This window comes from Sphaerodactylus townsendi, linkage group LG07, assembly GCF_021028975.2.
Source record: "Sphaerodactylus townsendi isolate TG3544 linkage group LG07, MPM_Stown_v2.3, whole genome shotgun sequence".
Taxonomy (NCBI): domain Eukaryota; kingdom Metazoa; phylum Chordata; class Lepidosauria; order Squamata; family Sphaerodactylidae; genus Sphaerodactylus; species Sphaerodactylus townsendi.
Window position 1 is genome coordinate 63,223,789 of NC_059431.1, and position 26,426 is coordinate 63,250,214.

General features: G+C 40.1%; 1 protein-coding gene across 2 annotated transcripts in view; it reads left to right on the top strand.

Annotated features, from left to right (window-relative positions):
* The window catches only part of ADAMTS19 (ADAM metallopeptidase with thrombospondin type 1 motif 19), a 109,905-nt gene that overhangs the window by 67,033 nt on the left and 16,446 nt on the right, over nucleotides 1-26,426 (top strand). For both annotated transcript variants that reach the window (XM_048503409.1, XM_048503410.1), the window contains exons 13-19: nucleotides 1,564-1,736; nucleotides 6,282-6,409; nucleotides 8,055-8,175; nucleotides 10,614-10,694; nucleotides 16,296-16,453; nucleotides 19,615-19,768; nucleotides 22,463-22,598. In XM_048503409.1, the coding sequence (XP_048359366.1) occupies nucleotides 1,564-1,736; nucleotides 6,282-6,409; nucleotides 8,055-8,175; nucleotides 10,614-10,694; nucleotides 16,296-16,453; nucleotides 19,615-19,768; nucleotides 22,463-22,598 (951 nt within the window). The remainder of the gene's footprint in view (nucleotides 1-1,563; nucleotides 1,737-6,281; nucleotides 6,410-8,054; nucleotides 8,176-10,613; nucleotides 10,695-16,295; nucleotides 16,454-19,614; nucleotides 19,769-22,462; nucleotides 22,599-26,426) is intronic.

The window sequence follows — 26,426 nt, forward strand, 5'->3', positions numbered from 1 at the left end:
GCAATTGGATTTATATTTGATGTCATCCTGATTGCTGTGTTAAGAGCTCCAGTGTAACTGTTATGGCTAGGATTGGGATTTGTATGCTCCCCTCAGTTCTGATAAAGCAAAAGCAGGCCTTTATTTATTTAAATTTATAATTGTAAAAAGAAGGGAAGAGGGAAGGGTGAGACCTGTTCTGGACTGAGATGTATGAATAGATTATTCATTCCCAATGTCCTTTTTATGTTACGCATGTGCATACTTCCATGTAAAGATAAGATCAGACAATCATAAATATCTTCCAGTATGATTCCTACTATTCCCGCTTCCAGTATGATTCCCACTATTTTCAATACAGTTCTTCCTTTGGGCTACAAAAGCACCCAGGGTGTTCACCAAGGTGGTAGTAGTGGTAGTGGTATACCTGCAAAGTTCAGAGTGAGTGATGATAATTGGCTGATTGTATCTGATACCAAGCAACACTTTGTAGTGTGGGTACTAAAAGCATTGAGCCTATAGGTCAATGCAAATAAATCAAAATTGGAGCAAAAGGTTTTACTCATAGGCATCATATCAAATTCCATTCTAGCTTAAGCATTTCTTCCTCCAGCAAGAGTCCCAGCAATCAGACTAAACATACTTCATTGACAGAAACTATGCTCCCAGCCTGCCATACTAATTCAAATGGCCTCGGAGGACTCATCAGGTCCAGCCCTCACAATGATCCATCTTCCCACCCTCGTGGCTGCATATACCATGGGTGTTGGAGGTGTGTCCTCATCTTATTTCAAGTGCCATAGGAATCTACTTATGACATCTTAAGAATTATTGATAAATGTGGTCTCATAATTTCCTCAGTCTTTATCAAACATGCTCTGGTTATTTCCTTTTCATAGCACTTGGAAAGCCTTCTCTAAGTGGCAGGATAATTTCTGTTCCTAATGGAATAGAATGGAATGGGATTGGGTTCTGAAGGTTCTGTAAATGCTAGAACCTCTGCTGGATATATAATTATAGGCTGGAGAAAGTGATTCTGCCAGTACAGAGCTTTGTTTAGTCCCAGATTACTTTTCACAGAGATTCTGGCACTTGCAAACCTCCTTAAGTACTGGAATCTCTGTAGGAAGTGTAGTCGAAGGATAAAAGAATCAATTGTGCCACTTAAATGGTTTTCTGGATCCCACAGCTGCATTCCCAGTAGAGATTCTGACACTAATAGAGGTTTGCATTAGTCCAGAATTTCTGCTGATATAGTTGTGAACTTATTAAATCTTACAATTCAGTAGGGCAGCATATTTGTCAAGATTGTTATATTGTGAGATTGCACAAGTCCATCCTCATAGTTTTTAAGACACTTTTCTTTGATTGTCCATAGTATTTGCAGACTCCTGCTTGGTTTTCTTTTATCTTGCACTCCTTTAATGACGTCTAAAAGAAAGTATGCTGATTACCTCTAGTGGTGCTCAATGCTATTACCTCTTGCTATAGAAGCCAATTGATTAAAAAAAAGAATTTGTACATGCTCTCTCTGTTCAGCACCTCTTGTTCAAATATGTTACTATATTGTTTTGTCTTCCTTAGTCCAGTTCGTGAAGGAAGGGAATGTCACAGTTCTAGAATGCAATATAAAATATGTGAGAATCCCTCTTGTCCTCCTGGAATACTTGCATTCAGGGACTGGCAGTGCCAAGTCTTCAATGTCAGGCCATCCTATCAGAAACATGTGCAACAGTGGCAGGCTGTTATAGATGATGGTAAGAAAACACCTACTCCTAGCATTGTGATTTTGTAGATCAGACTGAGATATTTCATGATACTATAATGGTTCTCAGGATTGTCATATAAAATATGGGTATTACAGTATGGCTTTGATTGGTGCTTGACCTTGATAGAAATGTGTTTGTCTTTTCCCTTTGATCTTTATAATTTCAAAATGTGGAATGCCTAAAGTTGGAACATAAAATATTGTTTAAATAAAAAGCATGTGTTACAGCCAAAATACTATCCACCTACCACATGCATGTTCTTGGATGTCTTTAGTTAAATTATATGAACATTATACACATTAATAACTTACGGCCCGGATTGATTCGGCCATGCCACACACCCCCCCCCCCCCCCGTCTAGGTGACAGGTTTATTTGGGTCCACCTGTGGAGGCTTGTGGATCCTGTGGGATTCCAGAATATCTTGAGGGATGCCCCTCCCACTGTCTCCTCTCTTGGTGAGCTGGTAGAGGGTTGGGATTCTATGCTCTCTTAAGCCATCGAGAAGGTTGCTTCAAGATGTCCTCTCTGTACCCATCCCAAATTGGCTCCCTGGTATACTGAGGAGCTGAGGAGGATGAAATGGGAGCTGAGACGACTTGAATGAGTGTGGCGGTGGGTTTGAGGAGTCAAGACGCTCGTATCGAACAATTATGAATTCCTGCGAGAAAGCCATGAAAGATGCAAAGAAATCTTTCTTTGCTTCCTCCATCACAGCTGCTAGCTCATGCCCAGCACAATTGTTTAGCATGATTTGGATCCTGACAACTGCATCTATCATCCTAAACATAACAAATTGGTGTTTAGCTGTGAGGCATTTGCAAGCTTTTTGGCAGACAAGATCTTGTCTCTCTGCCAAACTCTGCCAACCACGATTGATACAATAAGGGAACTAGAAGCCACTTGCCCATCTTTTGGTCCTGGCTTTGACCATTTCAACCTGCTTACTCCCTCTGAGATGGACAGGCTTCTGTTAGCTATAAGATCTACCACTTGTCCTTCTGACCCATGCCCCTCCTGGTTAATAAAAGTTTGCAAAGAGGGGTTATGGAGCCACCAGTTGGATATCATCAATAGCTCTCTTGAGCAAGGAGCTTTCCCAGGTCAGCTGAAAGAGGCAGTGGTCCACTCCCTCTTGAAAAGACCAAGTTTAGATCTTCAGGATCTGACCAATTACCACCCAGTATCAAACCTTCCGTTCCTGGGTAAGGTAATTGAAAGAGTAGCGGCGGCTCAGCTTCAGGAGTTCCTGAAAGATACCGAAGTGTTGGATCCCTACCAGTACGGCTTCCACCCTGATCATGGGACTGAGATGATGTTGGTCGCCATTGTGGACGAACTCCGGTGCCAGCTAGGCAGAGGCGGTTCGGCACTGCTGGTGTTGTTAGATCTCATTGCAGCATTCAACATGGTAGATCATGACCTTTTGGTCCACTGCCTTGCTGAATTTGGAGTACTGGGTACAGCCTTCAGCTGGATGAACTCATTTCTCCAAGATCAGGGACCCCGGGTGATTTCGGTGAAGGAGAGTTCCAGGCGGTATCCCATTGATTGTGGGGTACTGCTGGGGGGATCCTTTCTCCGATGCTTTTTAACATCTATATCAGTGATGGCGAACCTTTTTGAGACTGAGTGCCCAAACTGCAACCCAAAACCCCACTTATTTATCGCAAAGTGCCAACATGGCAATTAACCTGAATGCTGAGGTTTTAGTTAAGAAAAAATGGTTGGCTCTGAGGCGTGTGTTACTCAGAAGTAAGCTTAGTGGTAGTTGTTGGCTTTGCTTTGAAGCAACTATGCAATTCTTTGAACGGGTGAATCACGACCCTATGAGGGTTTAATCAGAAGCAAGCCACATTGCCAGCACATGGTCAGCTTACTTGCAGGTAAAGGATCACGCTTTAGTTCTTTGCATGAAAATCAGTGGGGTTTAACAGTGCTTAACAGGATTACCTATACTGCTTCCCCAAAACTAGGTCTTAGGTTTAATGCTAATAATCGAGCCTAGCAGCCCAGGCCAGCCTAGATGTGTGGGTGAGGGCGATTCCCCCCCCACACACATGATGAACTCTGTGCCCACAGAGAGGGTTCTGAGTGCCACCTCTGGCACCTGTGCCATAGGTTCACCATCACTGATCTATATGCATTCCCTGGCCAAGCTGATCTGGAGTTTTGGGCTGCAGTTTCATCAATATGCAGATGACACCCAGCTTGTCCTTACAATGGCAGGCTAGCCGGACTCAGCCCCTGAGGCTCTCCAGCAGTGGTTGGAGGCTGTGGCTGGGTGGCTGAGAGCTAGCAGGTTGAAACTGAATCCAGCAAAGATGGAGGTCCTGTGGGTAGGCAACAGTGACATGCTGGCTGATTTTGTTTTGCCTGTCCTAGACCCTAACCCTAACCCTACACCTGATCTCATCGGTGACCAGTCTGGGGGTGATTCTGGACTCCAGAATTTCTTTGGAGACCCAGGTCACCAGAATGGCCCAGACTGTGCTCTACCATCTTTACCAGGTAAGACAGTTGGCCCCATATCTCTCCCATGTTGATCTAGCCACAGTGTTCCATGCAACAGTCACTTCTAGTTTAGATTATTGTAACTCGCTTTATGCTGCCCTGCCCTTGAACCTAATCCAGAAATTAAAACTCATGCAGCATGCAGTTGCGAGGCTCCTGGAAGGAGCCTCTGGCAGGGATCATATTACACCGGTCCTTTTCCATGTACATTGGTTGCCCATCAAGTATTGGGTTATCTTCAAGGTTTGGGTTCTAATCTTTAAGGCCTTGAGCGGTCTTGAACTTGCATACCTTAGGGACTGCCTCTCCCCATATTGTCCAACCAGGCCCCTCCACTCCTTGGAAGGAAATCTTCTGGTAGTCCTTGTCCCAAAAACCATCCGGCTGGCCTCGACAAGGGCAGGACCTTTTCAGTCCTGGCCCCCACCTGGTGGAACAGGTTCTCATCTGAGGTTAGGGCCTGTGGGACCTAAGTGGCTTCCACAGGGCCTGCAAGACAGACGTGTTCCGCTGGGCTTTTTTGTAAGCCAGCCAGTTTTTTCACCATTGGTTTTATCTGCTTATCATCTGTTCTGGCTTCCCGGGGGGGGGGGGGGGGGATAAAGTTAGTAAAAGTCACCATTTGTTTTGGAGCTCTTATACTGTTTTAAATTATTTATTAAGATTGTTTCTGTTTTATTGTAATAGTTTTTATTGTTGTTGCCACCCTGGGCCCTTTGAGGGTAGGGCAGGGTAAAAATCTAATAATAAATAAATAAGTTAATTAATTAATTAATATGTTTGGTTAGGAAACAGACATCTTACTTCTCAGGTTTATCATGAACTTGGCTTGGGTTCCACCTAACATGTTCACTGGCAACTTCTTCACCTCCCCCCTCTTGTTTCAGCCCTAACAACAGTTGGTTTTCCTGGGGGATGGAACATACACAACACTATTAAAGAGAATGTCAGAGATCTACAGGTGGAGGGGTAGTTGGTGGAAATCATTCCCTACAGTTAGATGAAATACACTGCAGTTTCCAAGCACACACATAATTTTTTTGCCAAAAATATCAAATATTTCTTACTACAGAACAGTTAAAGGAAGCACAGCAGCACACAGAGCTGTTCTAATTGTGAAGGTCTCATTTGGTTGAGGTTCAGAAAGCATAAGACATGACTAGAGACGTTTCTGACCAATATGAAATGCATTTTTTCCATACCATGCACAAATTAGACAAAACTCTATTGTGTCTGTCAAACCCTCTGTGTGCACTAGAAGGCACAAGGGAAGAGAAGGCATTTTTTCATGTGTGAAAAGATTTTGAAAAGAAAAGAATGCATAGGAATCTGTCATTTTGAAGAGATGTTTCCTATTTTCTTTCCTTACTGTTTCCCAAAAGTAAATAACCTTCATTGTCCCTGAGCTTTATGTGCACAAGTGGGTTTGAGCTGTTGATGGTGTGACCCTCACAAATAATGGGTTAAATGAAGACTAACTTGGCAATTTATCCTGATACCAGTCCTTGTTACAGACCCGCCCCCACGACATTTCTTGGGGTCTCCTATACTCCAGGAACAGTGGGCTGTAGTGGGAGGGGGAAGGCAGGTAAGTTCCATTTTGCCATTAGAAAAATTAGTCTGGATCCAACCTAATGTCTGGCTAGTAAGTTGATTAACCATTGATAAAAACATCACCCTTCATTTTTAAAAATAAATAAATTTAGGAAGAGTTCGGCTTCTTCTAACCTCTCAGTTTGGAGGAGAAAGGAAGAGTTTGCCATATGCTCTTCACAAAAAGAAGTATTTTCAATTGATCTTTCTTATGCATTATGTCATGGAGCTGTGGTTTTGTGCAATTTTCAGCCAATATAATAGGATCTAGGTAAAGTTCCCTTTGGAATGTGTGCTTAATTCCTATGTGGTATATAGTAAGACTATAAGTAGGTACCATGGCAAATACAATGAGAATATTACTTCAAAACAGTGTTAATGGTGAATCTGACTTTTTTTTTTAAAAAAAAAAATCCTTTTGATATAGAAAAGCCTTGTGCATTATTTTGCTCTCCAAATGGAAAAGATCAGCGTATACTGGTGACAGAGAAAGTGATGGATGGAACTTCATGTGGCCCTCAGAACCTAGATATATGTGCAAATGGCAGATGCCAGGTGAACTAACTTTTACTTTCTATTTTATTGTGAGTGGTTTTCAACCTTATTAAATTTTTGTTCCTTCTAAATTGAATTGGGTGAGTGAGCAACTACATGTCTTACTTCCAGGAAAGTATTCTCAGGATTTCACTGTAAGTGAAATCAGATCTTGTTGAGTAGGCTTATTTGAGAAGAGATGGTTCTTCAGATATGTACTGCAATGGATCTAAAGATTAAAAATAGAGAAGCAGATGAAGTTCATTTCAGAGTACCAGCAGCTTGGAAAGTCCTTCAGAATGAAGTAAATCTCACTTTTGATGGTATATCTGACGCCCTTTCTGCACATGCAGAATAATGCACTTTCAATTCACTTTTACAATTGTTTGCAAGTAGATCTTGCTATTTTGTACAGTAAAATCCACCTGCAAAGTTCATTGAAATGGATTGAAAGTGCATTATTCTGCATTTGCAGAAGAGGCCTGAGCCAAACAAGAATTTCATATCCTATCTTACACAATTTGCCTGTTCTGGTGATGTGGGGTGGTGAAATCAGAAAGCTTAAAGAAGGAAAATTACTTGCAGTCTCTGTCCACTCCATTTGTTCTAGGAATAGTAATTTCCAGAAAGCCTGACATATATTATAAGCACTACAGTTCCCAGAATGGACTGGGGGATCAGTGGGAAAAGGAGGGAGATATTTCAAAAAAATTTCCTTCTTACAGCTGCCTCATTGTACCTCCCATTAGTCTCCATCAACAAAGCAGATGGGGCAGGGGGTAGGGGGAACTGAACAAGAGAGAGAATTCAGAGCCTAATATGCCATCAGGTGTGCTATGCTTATCTGTCAAATGATCAACTTTCAGCTCAAACATTTTATTTTCAAAAAAGCTGTGTTTGTTTGAGCTGGAATTGTGGAGAGGGGGATGAGTTAAAACAGATTGGTAAACAGCATAGGTGATGCAGAACAGGCTATAGTTAAAGTTACAGAAACATGAACACTATAGCCGGTGGTAGAATTGAAACAATTTAACAATCGATTCCGGTGGTGGGATTAAAATAATTTAACAACTGGTTGTTTACAAGCACCATTTTAACAACCGGTTCTGCCGAAGTGGTGCGAACCTGCTGAATCCACCACTGACTATAGCAAAGTCAGATCTGTTTAAATAAGAGTATGCTCACTAAATGCAGATTGGAAAGTTCACAGCTCTGCTTAACAAATAGATGAGACCCCACGAGCAACCATATCCTCTTCTCTACATTTGATATGGCAATGGTCACTCCATTTATCAACAGCAAAACAATATTTTCCAGAACACTGATGTTCCCTGCTAGCATCCTGTCTATCCGGTGTTGTCTGACTGGTTTTCAGCCGAATTTTGTCCATGAAGGTTATTATTTACTAGATATACATATTTCCCCACATAGGAAAGGAGAGTAAAGGAAAATGGCTTCCCTATTCTGTATACTAAAATTTGCACTGGTGACTACTAGCAAATTTTAGATGAGTTTACTCCTTAGATCATTATACTTTCCTATGACCAGTGTTTATTGGCATATTTCCTGGAACAATTAAAGGTAATATAAGTGTTGCTTAATTGTGATGTGCACTAAAGGACATAGTTCAGCTTTTGTAAAATGTTTTTACTCTTTTTTATCTCAGAAGTTTGGATGTGATGGCATATTAGGATCTTTAGCATGGGAAGATCATTGTGGTGTTTGCAATGGAGATGGGAAATCATGCAGAGTTATTAAAGGAGATTTTAATCATACTCGAGGAACAGGTAAACTACTTTTTCTTAACCAATTAATGCTTCTGAATAGTGTGTGTATCTATCATCATCTCCCAACTGTGCCACCAATGCCAAACAGACATTTCTTCAAACTTGGGGTACTCCCTCTGTTTGTGGAAAAATCTGAAAAGTAAAAAATAAAATAAACAAGGGATTTAAATCCCCACAAAATAAAAGCATTCTCTGGACTTGCACAAAATGCACATTTATCTCAGGCTGCCAGCAGTGGTGCAGCCCAAGAACCTCAGTGGGCCCAGTAGCAATCTTGGCAGTTCCCAGCAGGAGGGCCTTGGTGAGCCATTGAGCCATTGAGAGACAGAGGGAAGTCCCAGTGAGCCATTGAGAGACAGAGAGAATGGGAAGAAGAGAGGCCTGAATCTGTCTGGGTGAGTGACTGGTGGGGAGGGGGAAGCCTTGGCGTGCCTGCCTGTAGCAGTTTGTGTGAGCCTGTGAGAGAGAGGGAGGGAGGGAAGCTTCCTCATCACTAGCATGCCCAGTGTGGCTTCTCACACTGCAACTGGAGGTCGTATGGCTTGCCCCATTTCACCTGGGGCCAACATAGCCAAAATATGTGGGGGGCTGGCAGGGAGGCAGAAATGTATGGAGCTGACCCAACCAAGGCATTTAAACTTCCCCAAAGAAAAGAAAAGACAGTCAAGAATACTTGCCTATTGTGTGTATATTGGAATGGGGAATGGGGAAGGGAAAGATGACCATGGAAAGGGTTATCATCAGAGAGGATCCAACTGATGGCAATGGGGAGAAAGAAAAAGAGAGCAATGGGGAAGAAAGAAAGGATAATAGGGGTTGGGGAGAGAAAGGCCCCTTCCGCACACGCAAAATAATGCATTTTCAAACCACTTTCACAACTGTTTGCAAGTGGATTTTGCCATTCCGCACAGCTTCAAAGAGCACTGAAAGCAGTTTGAAAGTGCATTATTCCGCATGTGTGGAATGAGCCAAAATGACAAAAACAGAGGAGTAACATCGACTAAATCTGACTGCTTGCTACTGTTCAACAGTAGCCACCCTATGAAAGCCAAAGTGTTGTAGCAGTTCTAGTTTCAGAGTAGGTCTGTGAGGTCCAGGTGTAAACCCCGATCTTGCTGTCGATGCTCACTGGATAATTTTGACCAGACACTAACAGCTTTAACAAGTGTGAAACTTATTGTTGAGAAGAGCATGATTTTTTAAATTTATTTTTAACTTATTTTTAAACAAGTGTGAAACTATTGTTGAGAAGAGCATGATTAGGAAAAAATGGGAACTAGTATTTAGAAAATGCCACTGTTTACTTTTGGATATATAATACCAAAATGTATCCATTTGAAGTGCATGAACAGAAATATTAATCTGGATTACCATCTCACCAAAATTGAACATTAAATAAACAGAAAAGAAGAAGAGATTATTAGACATGTATTATTCTATACCTTGAATTATAACATAATGAATTTGAATTCTCGTAAGAAATAATTATATAGCTAAATATTGATTGTACAGATTTTGGTGACTATTTCTCCTTCAGAATATTAATATAGATAATTCCTTAAAGAAATTAGTCCTAAAGCAAAAATCTAATCTAAAATTAAATAGTTGAGGGAGAAAGCATATGTAAAATATTACAGTTAAACTATCTTGTCCTTCCTTAGAAATTGAACTTGGTATGAGATAACTGTCTGATTCAGTTTAATATCATGTTGTACCTTGTTCTCTGCTTGGAATTTAGACTAACTAGTGTTTGTGTGTGAGTGGATAATTAGCAATAGAGAAGTGTTGGTATTTGGCAAGTGCCAGCCACACAATTCATTCATGAAAGAGATAATGCTGTGCATGCTAATTAGTTAATTAGGTTAGAGGTGTATGACCAGTCAATTAATCTAGCATTGGCCAGAGAAGTCTGGCATGGCTTGTATGCCAGGGCCACGTAGGACAAAGGTTGTATAAATAACTTTGCCTCCTTCGTTTTACTGCTTACTGTGTTAGTATGTGAGTCTGTGTGCATGTGTGTATAGTTGTAGTTATACACCATGTGATAGCTAGTGGTAGCTAGCTAATGTAGCTAGCCAGGTAGTAAGCTAGTATAGTCTAGTAAATCTTTTGTTGTAAACAGCAACTGTCTCTGCTCCTTATTTGCGCTAACTCTGCAAACTTACCCAGTTTTCCTGTAAAATTTACTACAAGAAAAATATTGAAACAAAGAAATGATAGTTATGCAGTAGAAATTTAGCATGGGCAGAAAATTGTCACATGACAGTGACCAGGTGATTTTAGCCTTAAAATCCAAACATGAATTCAGGTAACAGAGACCTAAAGCAGGGCAAGTGTGTTCAAGATCTAACGAAGAAGTACACATGGAAATTATATATTTTTTAAAGTGAGTGCCAGGGGTTTTTGGTTATGTTCTTCATGTTTTACTTTGTAATTAGGTTATGTGGAAGCTTTGGTAATACCTGCAGGAGCAAGAAGAATCAAAGTTGTGGAAGAAAAACCAGCTCATAGCTACTTAGGTAAGTAATGTTTTGACCATAATTGACATACATAGATGATACAAAAATGAAAGCTGAACATTTATTATTCTTAATATAATTAAACAAAAGTAACAATTTCAATTATATATTAAATCAGATATCTTCTCTGTAGTTTCAGGGAAGTAATTGTTTGAGCTTCCTCAGTTACATTTGGCTGGGAAAGTGAAGCTTCTGTGTTATTTGAACAGTTATAGAGTTCTATCAGTATCAGTTTTATTTACAGTCATTGACCAGCAAAGTACAAAAAATTAAAATCATAAAATTGCAGAAATTACAAAAAATATAGGTAAAAACAGATAGAAAATGCATATGATAGGCATCGGAAGATTGAAGACATAAGTTCTGACTAATAAGTAGTGTGTCCGGCTAATAATGATTGGTGAACAGAAATTAGCTGGCTGTGCCAGTGGCACTCTGTCAGGCCTTCCTGATTTTGCTAGATATCCAGGCAAACTTGGAAACAGAATACATTAGATTGTTATTAGTATCAGATTACAGTACTTTAATCCTTTCTTTCTTACTCAAAAGGGAGTTTGCCTGGTCACAAGGGAGAAGCATCAAGCATATTTTTGCAAGGTTCATAGAATTATAGAGTTGGAAGGAAAATTATAGGCAACTAGTAGTAAAGCCTGTTGAGAGAAAAAATGCAATGGGCTCTGGAAGATTGTTGTTTTTAAAGCTGGATCCTTACGAAGAGGGTGAGGGCAGCAGAGTGCCTGTATAGAAGATGGGGAGAGTTCTCTCCATCTCCATAGGCACACACTCACATCCATTTGCAAAGCCATAGAGTACCTATGAAAATGGGGAAAGTTCTCCCCATATACCTAGGTACCCCACCCCCCATTTGCAAAATGGGATCCTGGCTTTGCAAAGCGGGGAGAGCCAGCAGAGTGCCCGTTGGCTTCATGCAGCCACTTTTGCAATGTCACCCCCTCCTCTTTGGAAAGTGTCTGCACAAAGGCAGCAGCATTCTTTGCAGCAGCAATCCTTGCCCCTTTGGGAGGAGTCAGAAGCTGGGCCCACCCAGATGGTTGAGGACTACACTTCCCAGTAGCCCTTGCTTTTTCTAGTTCATGTTAGTAACATGCTATTCAGTATATAGTAAGATTACCATTCAGTGAAGGAAATCAAAAGCTAGAGTATGACTATGAGATGGCAGTTCAACCTCTGCTTGAAGGCATCCCGTGACTGGAGACATCTGGTGACTGGAGACATCCGGTGACTGGAAACAGGACTAGATTCTTACCTTGCTTAAAGAATGTTGGAACCCTGTATAACTCAATCCTCCTTCAATGGTATTTTCTCCTCTGTTCTTCCCTCTGCCTCCTCCCTCCAAATGTTCTGAAGGCCCTGATTGATCATTTCTGGCTTTATGTCAATAGTAGACAACCAGTGCACAAAGGGGATTGTCAGTTACTGGAAAAAGAGGCAGACTTAGCCTTCTCCATCCCATGCATCTTCTGAAGTAGATGGGCATTAGTGAAGGAGAGGGCACTGTCTTCATTTCAGAACTCATTCCCTGCAGATTTTCCCAGGGCAATCAGTCTGAGTGATGTTAGGTTTCAATGAAAACGTTCCTTCTTCTCAAGCTTTTAACTGATTTTGCTTATACTACTTGTAATGCTGTTTACATGATGTACCATGTTCATGTACATGTTTGATATGTTCTTAGCTGCTGTCCACAGCAGACTTCACAGGGTTTTCAAGACTAGAGATGTTCAGAGGTGGTTTGCCATTGCCTGCTTAGGTGTAACAACCACAGATTTAGTTGGTGTCTCCCATTCATGTACTACCCAGGTCTGACCCTGCTTAGCTTCTATGATCTGATCTACACTTACATGAAGTTTTATGATAGGCCCTATTATTATTTTATTTTGGTGTTTAAACTCTTTATTCTGCAATTTAATTAATTTATTACTATGTTAGGAGCTACCTCAGGAATCTGTCTAGGTTAAAAGGGTGTGGTACACATTTCTAAATAAATGCATCATAAATGTGATCTGGAAGTATGAAGGTGCCTACTGTAGAAGGGGCTGTTGTGCCCTTTGAAATGTCAGGTTTGTAGTCTGGCATACTACTAGATCTAGTTTTCCTTGTGTTTCTTCATGTTAACAGTATGATCTCTTGTACTGATAGCATGTCTTCTGAAATATGCTCTTGATAAACTGGTTAGAAATCCAAGGCAGTACAAAATATAGTATCTATCAAACAAGTATTCTGTTGTTTTTTCCCCTATAGTCCCATGATTGTTCTCATTATATCTGCACATTAGATAGAGGATTATCATTTTCATTAAACTTTTAAATAGAACAATTTCCAATACTAGGATAGCACAACATAAAAATACTTCTTAGAACCATTGCCTATTGTGATGATTTCAGTAAGAATATTTTGCACTATTTACATTCATTGTACTGTGCTTTAGTGGCATGCATGATGGCTGGATAATTCAATTATATTATTGCCAGTTTATGGTGCTATTGCCATTGTTTTCCATAGAAACATAACAAAACATTGCAAGTATAGTTGGGAGTGAACATGACTGCCAAAAATGACTCACATTAACATACAACTTTATGAAGAGATTTGGGCAGGGATTGAGAGAGTGAGGCCTTTCACATCACTGATGCCAAGCATGGAATTTCAGTGAGAAAGAATGTTCAGGGCAGTCTTGTCCAGAAGATGACTTCAGGCTTATTTGACTTCACATATCTGATTAAAGGGCTAAGGCATTCAAAATGTACATTACAGGGGAAAAAATGGAAGAATGTATTATATCAGTAATATTTGTTCCTTGACCTCATTAAATACTTATGGGAATTGATAGCACCCAGGAAGGGAAAGATTGGCCAAAGTATATATTTGGCAAAGTAGTTAGTGGCTGTTTGCAAAGCCCTTGTTTAAAAACTTGAAGGAAATAACATTAATATTTAATACATGAAACAAGAGTATCTCAAGTATGATTAGGCACATTGAGAAATACAGCTCTCACAGGTACTTTATAAGGCCAAATTTCAATAAACAATACTGGTCTGAAAACAAAGATGATGGAGAACAGGTCATTTTAATTCAATCATAGTTTGTTAGCTTTAAATGGCTGTGGGACAAGACAAACTCTGCAATCCATAGGAGAAGGTTTAAGCAGCAGAAGGATTGTGCTAGTGTCTATGCCACCAGTGATGTGCAAAGTGGCATGGATGCCAGCCCTGAGGGAATTGCCTCAGTGGCCAGCTGCCACAAGACCCAAACCCATGAACTATCCCCTGTGGCCGCTGGTTGCAGCTGCAAATGCCCATGCCAGCATGGAGGATAACATTTTGGGAGTGTTCCTGGGGAGAGCTGACTTTAGTTTGCTTCCAAAGAACTTTTCCCCCAGGAACGCCCCCTTCAGCAGCACAGATGATGGCGTAAGTCATTTTCAATTATGGGCTTTGCTGGGAGACAAAGGAGTTTCTTCTTCTCCCCCAGTGCCCACACCACCCATTGCCTATTTGAAGGCAGCATGGTTGTGCCATCTCCAGCCACCATTCTACTGACCCACCTGGATTAGACTGTTAAAAGTTCTTTTTTCTTCCTGTTCTTATAAAAGCTTCCTTGCTAAATCTGACCAACTTCCAACTAGCAAAACACTGTATTTCAAACAATGGCCACCTAGGTTCCAAGAAAGATGACAAGTCAAATAATGAGTCTTCTCAGTCCCCAGATAAATATTTCCTGTTACTTATGCCCAAGCATCTAATTCTATGAGATATACAGTGAACATAAGCTAATAGCAATAGCTGTTGTTAGCCATGTTCTCTGTGAATTTTTCTGATCTGTGCTGTATTGCACCTGTGTAGAGAAATGCTTCTAACACCAGTTAGCAGAGCTGTGATTGAATATTTCAAGAAACAAAGATGCCAGCATCTCTATAATTCAGCCTCTCTGGAAAAAAAGCAAAATCAGATTTCATGAATTAGTAAAGATGAATAGAGAATCCAGAGTCCAGGTGGTGAAAGAAAGAATTTTGAGTGAGTAGTAGACTGTGAATCAGGAAACTGATGGAAGGCAAGTGATTAAAGAAGGCTCAAGGGAAAAGTGGGAAAATGTAGAAAAGAGAGGCTAATGCCAAGAAAATAACCTGATAAGCAAGGGAAGTGTGGAGAGCTCCTCATAGTGAGCTAGGGGTTTTAGGTTGTTAGGTATAGACTGCTATATGTTTAAGAGTTGCATAGAGTGAGACTTATTTCAGTTCTAGCTTCAGTGTAACTAAAGGTGCATAGTTGGATATGCCATTTTTTAAAAAAGCCAAAGTCAACATTTATTTGGCCATAAAAAGGAGACACCATTTTAATGGAGCTAAAAAAAGGCAAAACTGGGAAAAAAGCTGATGTTGGGGCAGGGTTGGACTTTTTTTCAATTCCATTATCTTTGCAGAGCTCTGTGAGGGAAGGCTGTTGTTTGAAGTACAGGCACCACATTTTCAGTGTAGCAGCAGGTGCCTTATGAGAACACTTGAGTATCATTAAGTTTGACTCAAGGGTTCAAATTTTATAGGCATCCAGTTTTATTCCATTTGGGGGTCCATAAAATTGAACTTCTTGACCCAGCCTTCATCAAACTTGGGGGTTCTCATGAGGAGTAGCACTTGCAAATTTGTTAAAAATGTGATGCCTCTACATTAAGAAACAGCTTCCCTAGAGCTCTGGAAAGGTTTGTCATAGGGTAAAATGAAGCTTTTAACTTTTAAAAGGAACAACTCCTATTTTAGTTAATGGGAGGCAGTAGTCTTTGCTTTGGCTCTCCCCACAGCATGCATTATTGCAGTGGCTAAGGGCTTAGGAAGCTGTGGCAGGAGCTGGTTGCTATCAGCTCAGCGACAGTTTTGGGCAAAGGAGCACATCCTTTTTGGTGCAGCTGAGCTTGCATGCCAGACCTCCTCATGGCTAGGGGCCTCAATAAGAGGTCTGGGGGTGGGACGGGCTCAATAACGCAAGCTGTGGAGGCTTTGCTGGTGAGCCTGCTACCCTGGCACGGAATGGGTACGCGCTCAAGTGGCACCTAATAACTTCCTGTCCCAATTCCCCGATAAGGATTGGGGACGGTGCTGGGTTCAGCACGCTTGCTGCCCAGCGGCAAGGATGTGTCCCTTATGTTCACCCAGCTTCCTATGTTGGTTTTAATAAAATGGGCTGCGGCCAAAGTTTATTCCAATGAAAGCTGAGTCTGTGGCCATTGGTAAGCAAGCCTCCACACATCAGCACACAAATCCATATCCTGTGTCACGTGAATTATGTAATAAAGTATGAACTGATATATATGACATATTCCCCTAACCTTCACCATTTTACTAAAAGTCTGTCTTGAATGTGCTAAGAATTCTGTTAACATTGAAACATGAGACTTTAGTCATTCACCCCAAATGGCAAGTGGGTAAAAAGTGTGGTTGCTGAAGTTTATTATGCTTCTTAATCATAAGTAGCTTTATAACTTAGATTGGTGACTTCACCAACATGAACAAAATTATTCTAATGGGAATAAGGACAAGGAAATGTGAAAAATGACAAAATCTTTTTTTACTGTTTTCCAATATATCTACAGCTCTTCGAGATGCCAGCAAACAGTCTATTAATAGTGACTGGAAGATAGAACATTCTGGAGCATTCAACATTGCTGGAACCACTGTCCATTATGTTAGGAGAGGCCTGTGGGAAAAAATCTCTGCTAAAGGTCCCACCACATCACCATTACATTTATTGGTATGGTAAATGGATAATAATTAGAATTAGAATAATTAGAATAATAATTAGACTATAAAGCATACTCAATCTAAGCAAGTGTATTTATACACAGATACTTCCAATATGACCATATGTTCTCTAAATGGGTGATATTGTAAAGGAAACTGTATCTTTGGAAAAAAACTACTGTAAGACTGGAATTTTTGAAATTTCCATATTGCAAAGAAATAAGTTAACCTCAATTTATATTTCCTAACACTGAGGAACTGTATGGTTTAAGGGCTGGTTATGAATTGTTAAGTAATGCTTTGACAAATCTAGATATGCTTCAGTCTATATCAGCCATTCTCAACCATGGTACCCTGGGGTGCCGTGAGCATGTCCCAGGGGTACCGCGGCAACACTACCGCCCCCCCTCATTTTTGTGGTGTCTCCCACCGGCACCAGCAAGGACATGGAGCTGGTCCATGGGGCAGGGCCTGCCACAAGGTCAGCAGCCACCCCCCAGTGCTTCCCTTCACCCTGGGAGGGGAAGGTGGGGTGTGTGGCAAGCAGGGGCAATGGGAGGGGAGGGTGGAGGGTGGCGGCAAGGGTACCGTGAGATATGAAGAGTGAGGTCAAGGGTACCCTGACCCCAAAAAGGTTGGGAAACACTGGTCTATATTAATAAATGAAAGGTGTTTCCTACTGGGGCTCTTTAGACCACATGTGGCAAAAAAGTAAAAATGACAGTGCAAAAAAAGAAGCAGCTATGTTTGTTAACCTGATTCAGTGGTCTCTTCCAGGAGTAAGTAGCTGCATACAAAAATCTTCCCACAAACGTTTTCATCTTTAAACAAATTCCCTTTCATTTCATTGGAACTAATCCAAGCAAATGAACATCTTCTACTTAATCTCCCAGTATATCTTTGTAGCTGGCTATTTTATTGCTTTCAATAAAATCTGAAAAATTGAAGAATTGGGTTTGGTTAAAGTGGCGATATTACCTTTTGGTTAAAATAGAAAAGATTTACTTTATGACTACACGGTTTTAATCATTATTTGATGGCGTGTACCAAAGATTTGTAGTCTTCAAGCAGAATCATCTTGTGATTCAAATTTATTTCTAAAAATATAGACTTATTGAATGTTTTAAGTAACTGAGCCAGCAGTAACCACATAAATTCTTGTTATATTATTGCAGTTATATAATGACTATTGCAGAAAACATTCCAATGACTAACAGTCTTCTAACATGTGTACATTTCATGTAACACACACAGAGAGATTTTTATTTTTAACAAAGTCATGTTAGATTGCTTTTGTCTTCAAAATTGATATTTAATACTAATTATTACCCCAGAAATGTCTCTTAATGTTAATGAAAATTATTTTAATTCTGACAACCAAGATATGCCTTTTAAGAAATTAAAATAGGATGCATTTTTCTTTCTTATATACAAAATGGATTAGTTTTTTAAAGCATGAAAGAGAACTGTCTATCCTCAGACAACTTCTCTGATTTCCTGCTTCCCTATTTTTCACATATATCTGATCGGAAGGAGGCATGCTCAGCAGAGGTAAAATAAGCAGTGACAATATCATTTGTTGCTGACACCGGACAAAATTACCCAGCAAATTGGGAGGAGACAAGAGTGAAGTAATAAATAATACAGTCAGCAGCCTGTCTTGCGTAGGTAGATGATCTCAGAAGAACTTTTGATTATTTGATTTACACTGGTAAATTTAATTTATTTACATTTGCATACCTTAGGAATTACTGCTCTTTTGTACTGTCTGCATTATAATGATCATGTATTCTGTTGGGAAAATTTTCTCATTTGAAGAGGAACTTTTTATAATGATTGTCAGGCTAATTGTGGCCATTTAAATGGCAGCTTGCAAGCAGGTTTAAAATTTGGGTTTGGGAGTGGAAATAGTGCCATGGTAAACAATTGGTATATAGATCAGAGGGCTTTACTCCATGGTTCATGAAGACCCACTTTTGTAATTACCATCAGCCAAAAGAGCCATGTGATTATGGGATGCCTTGTTCACTACCCCACCAAATTCATGCATACAATATTATACAATAAAATACAATTATTAATATTATATATATTACCATAGCTCGAAGCTGCAGATAAGGGTGAGGAGTTGTTGATGAGAATTGGCTTTTTATTTCCATCCCAAGTGTGAGGCCTAGAACTCAGGAAAACTAGCAGTCCCCCAAACAGTGACTGTTTTAAAGCAGAAATCATGAGTTAACCACATGCCCTACTGGGCAGTGGCCTGGTCCAATTTCCTGGAACATTGCAACAGTGTCACATTTGGAAACAGTGTTCTGAACAGCCCAGGTGACTTCCATTGGTATAGATTCATAGTATTATTCAGAAATCAGATACTGATTTCCTTATTATTTTGCCTTTGAGATTTTGAAATATATTGTATGATTTACTTTAAAACTTTTTCTATGTGTATCAGAATATCAACACTAACATCGGTTGCTTAGTCAACAGCGCAAAGCATTTCTTCCCTTTGCTTGAAGCTGCTTGTGTCAGACTAATGGTTCATCTAGACAAGAATTGTCAACAGCAATTAACCATTGCTGTGTAGCCAAGTGATCCCCCACATGATGCCCATTTGTTCCATAGCAAACACTGATGGATTTTTTGATTGCTTTAACAATAATGTCTCTTCTCCAACACAAAAAGGCAGTTCTAGTCCCCCCCCCCCCCACATTTTATTACTGGTTTTTACCTGGCTTTGGTCCTAATTTTCAATAGAAAGGCAAGCAGGTAAATTATTTAGACAGAATACAGTAGTCTTCAGGGGGAAAGAGCTACCTCTACCATGGAAGGATGCTTTGCTTTCAGGATGCTTTCCTTTGCATCCTCCAAATATTTTTGTGATTGTCACTATCAACTTCTTGTAGCCATTTTGTGATTCTTCCCCCCTCCCATCATATCAGCCATTTTGTGGGAGTACACTCTCTCAGAATTCTGAAGTGCCCACAGTTTTAACAAAGTTGGGGATTTCTACTACCTGACATTATTTCAACTAAGGATGCTAAGGTTCTAAACTAGGGCTGTACTCATACAAATTATATGCTGTGCCATAGAACTATGCATAATGCATGTCTTTTTCAATTTTATCTGTAATAACTAGACTTTCAAATCTATATTCTATCTATATTACAGGTCCTGCTTTTTCAAGATCATCATTATGGTCTACACTATGAATACACTATTTCCTTGGACCTCTTGCCTGAGAATCAGAGTTCAAAAGTATCTGAGCCACTTTTTATGTGGACTCACTCAGGCTGGGAGGATTGTGGTGCTATATGTGGAGGAGGTAATAGTTTTCTAAAATTCGTAGGATGGTAAATATTTGGTGGGTTAATGTTTCTTGTTGCACTAGTGCTATCCTTAATGCCAGTTGAGCAGGACCCTTGTTAGAGGAAAATAAACCTGAATTTTCAGTCGAAGACTGTCTTTCTTAAAATATTATTCTTTTAGTAAAAATCTACAATGTTATCAAATCATACCATTCAGGAAGATAGGTCAATTTAAAACCAGAAATATGTTTTGAAAGGGCCATAATATTGCTTGATGTGTCTTATCAGGGGAATTCATCTCTTTCATCTGGACAGCAGTTATAATTCTCGATGTTCTTCAGCCCCCACCTGAAGTTGGCAACCCCAGTTCTCATGGAGGAATTTGATACTTTGGAGGGTGGACCCTAAAGTATTAGATCCTTCTGAGGGCCCTCCCCTGTTTAAACATCATCCTTCCCCAGGCTACACCCCGCAACTCTCTAGGAATTTCCTGACCTATCTTCTTCCCATCCAACAGCCAACCTACCTTTATCTGCCCCTCTGTCTTAAGCTGTCCTTCTAGTCCCCTCCTGAAAGCCTCCACCTAAGAAAACCATGGCCTAGTTGTGTGGTGTTAACTTGGCCAGGTCCACTTGTACGGTAGGGGAACCCTCAAGGACTTGTGTTGGGGTGCTTCACTTTTCCCTATATCCCACTCTTTACACAATTTCATATTTTCTCTCCCCTGGGAAACCCCCATAGTCTCATTCTTGCCTTCTTAGCCATTCACTAACCTACCTTTTATCTGCCTTCCATCAGCAGGTTTATTATTTATTTGTTTTTTGTATGCTGCGCTTCACCTAATGGGCTCAGGGCAGCTTCCAACATAACATAAACAATCCTAAAATCAAATTATTTATTTCATTTATATCCCATATTTCTTCACAGTGGGGACCAAAGGAGCTTATGTTATTTTTCTTTCCTTTTTATTGTCTCAACAACTCTGTGTGATATGCTGGGCTGAACATATGTGACTGGCCAAAATCATGCTGTGAGCTTCTACAGCAAGATGGGTATTTGAACCAGGGTCTCTCAGACCCTACTCTGTAACTGTAGCCACTACACAACACTGAATTTTGTAGGGTGGTTGCTGTTGAACAGTAGCAAGCAGCCAGGTGTAGCTGAGTCATGTAAATAGGGTTCTATCAAAACACCCAGATGTGATCACTGAATATCCATATATATATATATATATATATACCTTCTGTTCCAGGATTAATTCTGTGAACAACAAAGGTTCACAGTCAAATTTATGTAAATAGACTAATTCATATAGAAGGAGCTTTGTGGGGTAAGCTAAGGACTGGAAGAGGAAATAGAAAGAGGTTCCAGAAAGTAGCTGGTCATGAATATAAGGAAGAGGCAAGTGAGAGAGACACAAGCTTAAATAAAAGGTCTGAGAATGATGGACTATGGAATTATAGTTTAAGAATCTTAAAAGGCAATGAGGGTGAAGTTGGTGAATTTCATATATTGATTTTGAATGACTAACCTTTTCTGTAGCCATTGATTTTTATTATTTATTGATTTTAAATTGTTTAAAAATATTTTTTGCATTTTTATCTATGAGCATTACTGGTAAATGAGACAATGCATAATACAGTTAGCACACAGTGCTATTCCAATTTGACACCACTTGATCTCAATAATTTTGGATTATCATTCTGTACTGTAACAGTGCTCCCTGTCAACAATCAATCCCTTTTGTCTGAACAGAACTATGGATGTTCCTTTTGACCCACTACTATTTGGATCAGCTACTTCAGAAGAGCAAGGGTGTCATTTACTGTGGCACATAATAATTGTGCCATATATCGTAAACAACTGAGTAGACAAAAATTATAATGCATAACACATGAGTTGTTGTCTTTTATATGACTGCAGAGATGAATATTTCGCAAATCTTTTATTGTCTAACAATTTACCATATTTGTCAGTGAAAACTGCCATACCTGCCAACTGTTAAACATATTTAGTAAAAAACAATACTTTTATTCAAATATTTTCTAATCAATTTCATCATAAAGATATTTTTAAAGCAACTTTTTATTCATTGTAGTCATTCTTAGAAGGCATTCAAAGATGTAGAACATAGTATTTCAGTGGACTGAAGAGACCAAGTCACATCTATTTAATGTTCATAATTGGTTGCAATGCATACTGAGTTTATTTCCAACTTAAATTCATTCCTAGCTTTTAAAATTTGATTGTATGAAAAAGCATGCTTCATTTTTTTTCCCAAAGCCTATTAGGGGCTTTAGTTTTTTCCCAACAATTTGCACTTTAGCATTTACATTTTAGCAGATTTGTTCAAAGTTACTTGTGTGAATCTATTTTTTATTTAATGTATCTTTTTGTGTTTATTTTCCTTCTTTCAGTTGAAAAGACATAAATGATACTGACTAGATCAAAAGAAACATCCAAGGGAGTATTAGGCTTGTGTTTCTCAAATGGCAGCCCCCCCGCCCCCCGTGGTTTTAATACAACTTTTAAAACTGGAAGAAGTTTCAAAAGCATTTTGTGATATGGCTAGTGATCTGCTATTTAAAGCAAAAAGACCTTTGGCATGCCTGAAATAATTTTTTTAAAAATGAAAAACAACTATTTGAGAAATCACCTTTTAAAACAGAGTTTCCTACAGTTCCACACACTTCTGTTTTGTATCTTATTAGGAGAAAGAAAGACTACAGTATCCTGCACAAAGATTATGAATAAGAATATCAGTTTTGTGGACAACAAGAAATGCAAATATTTAACAAAACCTGAACCACAAATCCGAAAGTGCAATGAACAGCCGTGCCAAACAAGGTGATAGCGAGCCAAATAATTAAAATTTTAATTCATGCTTAGTCTAAAAAGGAGCATCTCTCAAAGCTCTGTTTCTGACATAGGGTCACTCATATTACCATATATCATAGAAACTTCTTAAAAAGTTATGAAATGCTGCAACATTTAATAATGAGGCAGTAATATGGAGGCTGCAAAAATTTGTTATGGGGTGGGTGTGACCCAAATTACAGCAAATGAATATTGCTACTTTTGGATTATGGAAGCTCTTGTTGAATGTATTCTGGATCGTATAGATCACCAACAATTAAATTATGCTCTGACCTCAGATGGCAGATGGAGGCAGTTTATACAGATACAAACAATACACTGTAGTCGTTTCCTGTTACCCTATGATTACAGCGGCTTAGATCTGATACTGTATTGTTAATATAATAATTCTGCTCTATTTGCATGGCACATTTATTTCAGTTTCTCCATGACTATTTCCTCAAAGTACTTAACAGCAGTCTATATAAGTGTAACTGCTAAGGGATCACCCACCCCCTCATGCATTTTTACTTTTCAGTTAGAATCTTAAGAACATAAGAACATAAGAGCTAGCCTGCTGGATCAGACCAGAGTCCATCTAGTCCAGCTCTCTGCTACTCGCAGTGGCCCACCAGGTGCCTTTGGGAGATCACATGCAGGAGGTGAAAGCAATGGCCTTCTGCGGCTGTTGCTCCTGAGCACCTGGACTGTTAAGGGATTTGCAATCTCAGATCAAAGAGAATCAAGATTGGTAGCCATAAATCGACTTCTCCTCCATAAATCCGTCCAAGCCCCTTTTAAAGCTATCCAGGTTAGTGGCCATCACCAACTCCTGTGGCAGCATATTCCAAACACCAATCACACGTTGCGTGAAGAAGTGTTTCCTTTTATTAGTCCTACTTCTTCCCCCCAGCATTTTCAACGGATGCCCCCTGGTTCTAGTATTGTGAGAAAGAGAGAAAAATTTCTCTCTGTCAACATTTTCTACCCCATGCATAATTTTATAGACTTCGATCATATCCCCCCTCCAGAGGCGTAGCTACCATGGGGACATCCGGGGACAAGTGCCCCGGGCGCCACCTTGTGGTGGGCGCAAAAATTGCAGGTTCGTTAGTGGCTTTTTCTATTTTTCAGGGTTTTTCCCATTTCTGGCCTGCAGTTTTTAGGCTAGCAGCACCAAACTTTCAGACTATTGCCAGGTGACTCTCACTGATGATACCAGCCAAAGTTTGGTGCAGTTTGGATTCAGGGTCCCAACGCTTATGGACTCCACAAAATGGGTGACCCCATACTCTCCATTATTTTCCAATGGGAGCCCTAATAATAAACGGCTTGGCTATACCATTTTGAGGGTCCCATAACTTTGGATCCCTGAATCAAACTTCACTAAACCTAAGGTTGGTATCATAGAGGATAGTCTCCACTGCTGATAGCACCCAGGTTTGAGTGCAGTTTGGTTCAGGGGTCCAAAGTTATGGACCCCAAAGTGGGTGCTCCATCCTCCATTGTTTCCCAATGGGAGCCACTAAATGCGTGGAGATGGGGCTACCCTTTTGAGGGTCCATAACTTTGGGCTTCCTGAACCAAACTTTCACTAAACTCTGGAGTGGTTTAATCAGGAGGAGTCTTCTGAAGATAGCCTAAAAGTTTGGTAACTGTTAAGCTTAAACATTGCTCCCCTATTGACAGGCACCCTCACATTTTCCCTTCAGGTTCTTCTCTTTAAAATCCACCTCCTTTGGAGTGGATTTAAAGGAAGAATCTGGGCTCCCCTAGGATTAAAAAAAAAAAACATTAAAAGTATTGTTGAAGGCTTTCAAAAAACCAGATTCAACTGGTAGGTTGTGGAAGGTTTTACAGGCAATTGTGTAGCCGTGGGTCTGATAGATCTTGTTCCCTAACATTTCACCTGCATCTGTGGGAGCTGGCATCTTTAGAAGTGTATCACAGAGAGAGAGTCTGTTTATAAGAGAAGGCTGGACACACAGTGTATAATAGACTTCTCTCTGTGATACACCTCTGAAAAATACCAGCCACAGATGCAGGAGTGAAACATTAGGAACAAGATACACCAAACCACGGCCACACAGCCCAGAAAAGCTCCCACAATAACCAACTTATTGAAAATGATACTGTTTGGGGTGGGGAATCTACCCTGAAACAGCATCACTTTCAATGTTGTTTAAACTAGGGAGCCCAGAGTATCCCCTTAAGGTGGATTTAAAGGAGAGAATCTGGGCTCTGTAGTTTAAACAACATTAAAAGTGATGCTGTTTCAGGGTGGATTCCCCGCCTTAAAAAAATAGCATCACTTTCAATGTTGTTTAAACTAGGGAGCCCTGGGTGTGTTCAGATTTGTGTGTTGGGCCATGTTCTATAATGCAATGGTGACTTTGAGATGACCTGGTGCAAAAAATGTTGTTTGGTCGTGGTGGGGGAGGGAGGCTGCCCAAATGGGGGGGGGGGGCGCAAAACTCAGATTTTGCCCCGGGCTCCTTTTACCCTAGCTACACCCCTGCCCCCCTCAAACGTCTCCTCTCCAAACTAAAGAGTCCCAAACGCTGCAGCCTCTCCTCATAAGGAAGGTGCTCCAATCCTTCAATCATCCTCGTTGCCCTTCTCTGCACTTTTTCTGTCTCTTCGATATCCTTTTTGAGATGTGGCGACCAGAACTGAATACAGTACCCCAAGTGCAGTCGCACCACAGCTTTATATAAGGGTGTGACAATCTTTGCAGTTTTATTCTCAACTCCTGTCCTAATTATCTTCAGCATAGAGTTTGCCTTTTTCACAGCTGCCATGCATTGAGTTGACATTCCCATGGAACTATCAACTAAGATGCCCATATCCCTTTCCTGGTTTCCTGTCGGATTCCAAGATCCTCCAGACTTCAAAACCAAAGTATTCTTATGGAGCCTTTAAAGGTCTGACTGCTGAAAATTGTTATTTTGTTTTTATGAGCCCAAGAAACATAATACAACCAAATGTTGGGGTGCTGTGTGGTCTCCGGGCTGCACGGCTGTGTCCTAGCAGCACTCTCTCCTTGGTGAGAATGCTGCTAGAACACAGCCATACAGCCCAGAAACCACACAGCACCCCAGTGATTCCGGCCGTGAAAGCCTTCGACAATACAACCAAATCTTCAGGACATTGTCCTGGCAGCAATCCCTAGTAACTAACATGGGATGTACTTCAGAGTTGTATTGATTCATATTGCTCCTTAAATTGAAGAGCAATCTTGGAATTTGGAGGGGGGAGGGCTACAACTGCTCAAATATAGCCCAAGAACAAAAAAAGTGGAAGTTGGATATCCTCATGTTCATGAGATACATGAAATTATGTAAGAGGAAATGTTTTGCCGATATATATAAATTCTGTTACAAAACAGGAGGAACTGTGTATTATGTACTTATTGTACATTGTACCTAATGTACTTATTGCATACTGTATTGTTTCACAAAGCTGTTGCCAAGCCAGGTAGTTATAGAATGTAATACACTTAAATTATCTCATTTTACAAAAAGATCTAATGAGTTAAAGTAAAAATCACAGCAAAAAAAATCAACAAAATAAATTTGAAATATATTAGGTATAGAAAAATGTTAAAGATCCCACATGTAAGCTGTCAGTGTGGGATACTAAGAAAGTAATAACAGGAATGAGAAAGTAGTAGCAGGATTGGAAAATGAAAAGAACAGTTGAGTTTTGAAAATGTGCAGAGGATGTTGCAATATGCATTATATAGCCCATTGTGCAAAAAATACCGTGGGCTCTAGAAAACTAATTCTGCCAGGACAAGAGATGCAGACAGGGCATATC